The 2802-nt window shown below is 37.9% G+C and overlaps 1 protein-coding gene across 1 annotated transcript in view; it reads right to left on the bottom strand.

The window, feature by feature from the left end:
- rims4 (regulating synaptic membrane exocytosis 4) overlaps positions 1-2802 on the bottom strand; it is a 67179-nt gene that overhangs the window by 5821 nt on the left and 58556 nt on the right. Inside the window, exons 4-5 of the mRNA XM_015399483.1 lie at positions 2118-2219; positions 510-649 (exon numbers count right to left, since the gene is read on the bottom strand). Coding sequence (XP_015254969.1) covers positions 510-649; positions 2118-2219 — 242 coding nt within the window. The remainder of the gene's footprint in view (positions 1-509; positions 650-2117; positions 2220-2802) is intronic.

Genomic DNA, 2802 nt, shown 5'->3' with positions numbered 1-2802 from the left:
TTTCTTTCTTTGCACAGGTAAACAGCACATTTCTTCTGCTACAAGAAGCCTCCCAGATCTCCAGATGCATTGGAGATATCAAAAAAGTACTCTAGAGTGTTGTTCAGCATGGGGGTGAGTAGAAAATGAAGGCTAATCATGTTTTGGGTGTACTATTCCTTTAACTAAACCTTCAAATTGAAATTAATCAAATTCAACAAAAGGAAGATCTGTGGGTTCCTTAAATCATAATTTTTTGCAAACAGCAAATCAAATAAAGGTCAAAAATGAATTTCCTCTCTTTGGCTTCCATGTTTGTCTCTTGAATTTTATTGCTTTTATTGTAATGTCTATACTTTATATTTATTTTATCACTGTTATCTGTCATGTCCCGCACTTTATTTCAGTCTGTAAATGTCAGTCTTGTATATTTTTTGTATATTTCTAGAGAGTAAATGTAATTTCATTTCCCTTGTATGTCTTGTACATATGAAGAAAGTGACAATATAAGCTGACTTGACTTGACTTACCTGCACCACTTTGCCCTGTGGGCTTTCAGAAAAGACCAGGACCTGATTGTAGAGAGGATCCAGAGACTTCCTCGCCGCTTTGGTCTTCTTCTTTGCCACACAGACGCCGTTCTCCAGGAGATAAACTTTTATATACGCCGCTGAAAAGTGGAAAAAAAATTTTTTTGGTTCTTTTCAATTAGCAGAGACTTTAATGGCTCAAACTAGCAGGATTAAATCTTTTAAACTGGCTTGATGGGAACTAAGACTGGATTTCAGTAAGCCAACATGTTGTAGGCTGTGTTCAGGCCATGGAAAGAGAAGTTAAGGAAGTCCTGAAAATATTTCTTTAATTTTGGGTATAATACGTAGGAAGGAAACAAACCGAAAGATTCAAGCTGGAAGAAATATGGAAAACTGGTGAAATTAGGGAAATAACATGGATGTGGATAGGAAAGATGATGCTCTTACAGTGTGGGGAGGGTAGAAATTTAATCCTGTTTATTTAACATCTAAAGAGATTAACGCCATCACACCTGTATGCTCTCTGAGAGGGATTGCTGGAGAGTCAATACCTCCTGTCTCTACCTGCTCATCCAGGAGGAAAGAATCCTGAAAAGTTAGTGATTGGAAAATCTGGACCTTTAATCTGACTGGATGATCTGATTGATGTGGATCTATAAAGTGATGTTAGATGACATGGTGGTAATTAGAGCTGTAGAAATAACCTGAACTTGTGATGGTTCTTCCCTTTTGGGACTCTGAGTTTTTTAGTTTTCGGTTACCGGTAGTTATTCCGTTTTTTGGTCTTTGGTTTATTTTCCATTGTATTCAAACAGTCTTTAGTTACTCTCTGTTGCCCCCTTGTGCTTGTTTCCTTTCCCCTTGGCTTCCTTCTAGTTAGTTCCACTCACAACTGCTCCATATTCTGCTCATTAGTTCATCCTTTGTCCTGTTTCCCTTATATACACCAACTCTGCAGTCACATAGTGCTGATTCCTTGGTTTCGTATTTTAATAAAAGAACACAGATTTTAAGACAGGATTTTTTTCATTAGATATAAATGTTCTAACTTTAGGGACAATATAGTCTGATAAAGAGTATGTTTATAAAAATGTTTAAGCCAGAATGATTTGACATTTAAATATGATTTCCCTACAACTTTAATGGCTTCTGCTATATGAATACAATGAAATCTTTCTCATGTTGGTCTTTAACATGTTCAGCTTGTCAAAGGGTCGAGTTCAAACCAAAATCGTTCCTCTTTGTGTAATTAGACATAAACTGAAGTAAAAGCATGGATGCCTTTTTTCCGGCTCATTTTGGAAAATAAGCAGGAAGTTCTCTTGGGTGAAAAACCTCTGTGAGTCATTCTGTTCATGCTTGGTGCGTTCAGCTCGCTCTGCTCTGTGTGCAAATTCCCTAAACTATGAAAAATTGTTTCCCCCTTTTAGCCTAGCCTGCAGGCTGCTGTGTGCACAGCTGGTGCTGTGTTCTGGCTTTTGATTTATTTCTGCAGAATCGTCCTTGTTCTAAATATAGCAGAAGTTAAACACAAGCAGTTGAGTTCATGGAAACAAACTCCAAACAAAAGTTTTTTGTTATTTTAATCCTACATCACTGACTTACCTGGAGGTCCCTTTGAACCGGGTTTCATGGTGAGTCCTCTGGCCTGAACAACTTCTACTTCCAGACCCCCGTTTCTCTCCGTCAGGCCGATCTCTACGTCCCCTTAATGGATAAAAACATCTAGGTTATCATCAGCAGCATCCAGCTTGATGGATGAAGAAAAATCTGGACATTCGATCTGATCTTTAATCACCATGTGACCTTTTTTAAATCAAGTTTCTTTATTTATTCTAGAACGGTTCGTCCATCATGAATTCCTCAAAAGGACAAAGATTCTCCTGTTTGTGACTGAGCACAGATGACATCGCTCTCATTATATAATGCAGGACTGGACAGAAGGTTTGGAGTGGAACCGGTCCAGTGAGTGTAACTGTTGTTGCTCCAAGGACGCTGTCTGGCTGCCAGTGAGGAAGCTGACCCACTTACAGTAGAACACAGGCTGCGTCAAATATACCCCCATATACACAACAATCATCTTTGCTGTCAAAACAGAAGCAAGAGAGAAACAGAAAAGGAAAAAAACAAACAGAAATTTCTGGGAAGCATGAATGTGATTTATATCAATAGATTTTATACAATCAGAGTCAAAGTTTATTATCTTTTACTAAGAGGTCAAAAGGTGGTTTCCTTACGGAAGAGGATTAGGGCCACTGAAAAAAAAAAGTTAACCGATTTTTTATTTTTT

This window comes from Cyprinodon variegatus, unplaced genomic scaffold (genome assembly GCF_000732505.1).
Source record: "Cyprinodon variegatus isolate N-32 unplaced genomic scaffold, C_variegatus-1.0 Scaffold1017, whole genome shotgun sequence".
NCBI classification, from domain to species: domain Eukaryota; kingdom Metazoa; phylum Chordata; class Actinopteri; order Cyprinodontiformes; family Cyprinodontidae; genus Cyprinodon; species Cyprinodon variegatus.
This window is presented reverse-complemented; position numbering and strand designations above follow the sequence as displayed.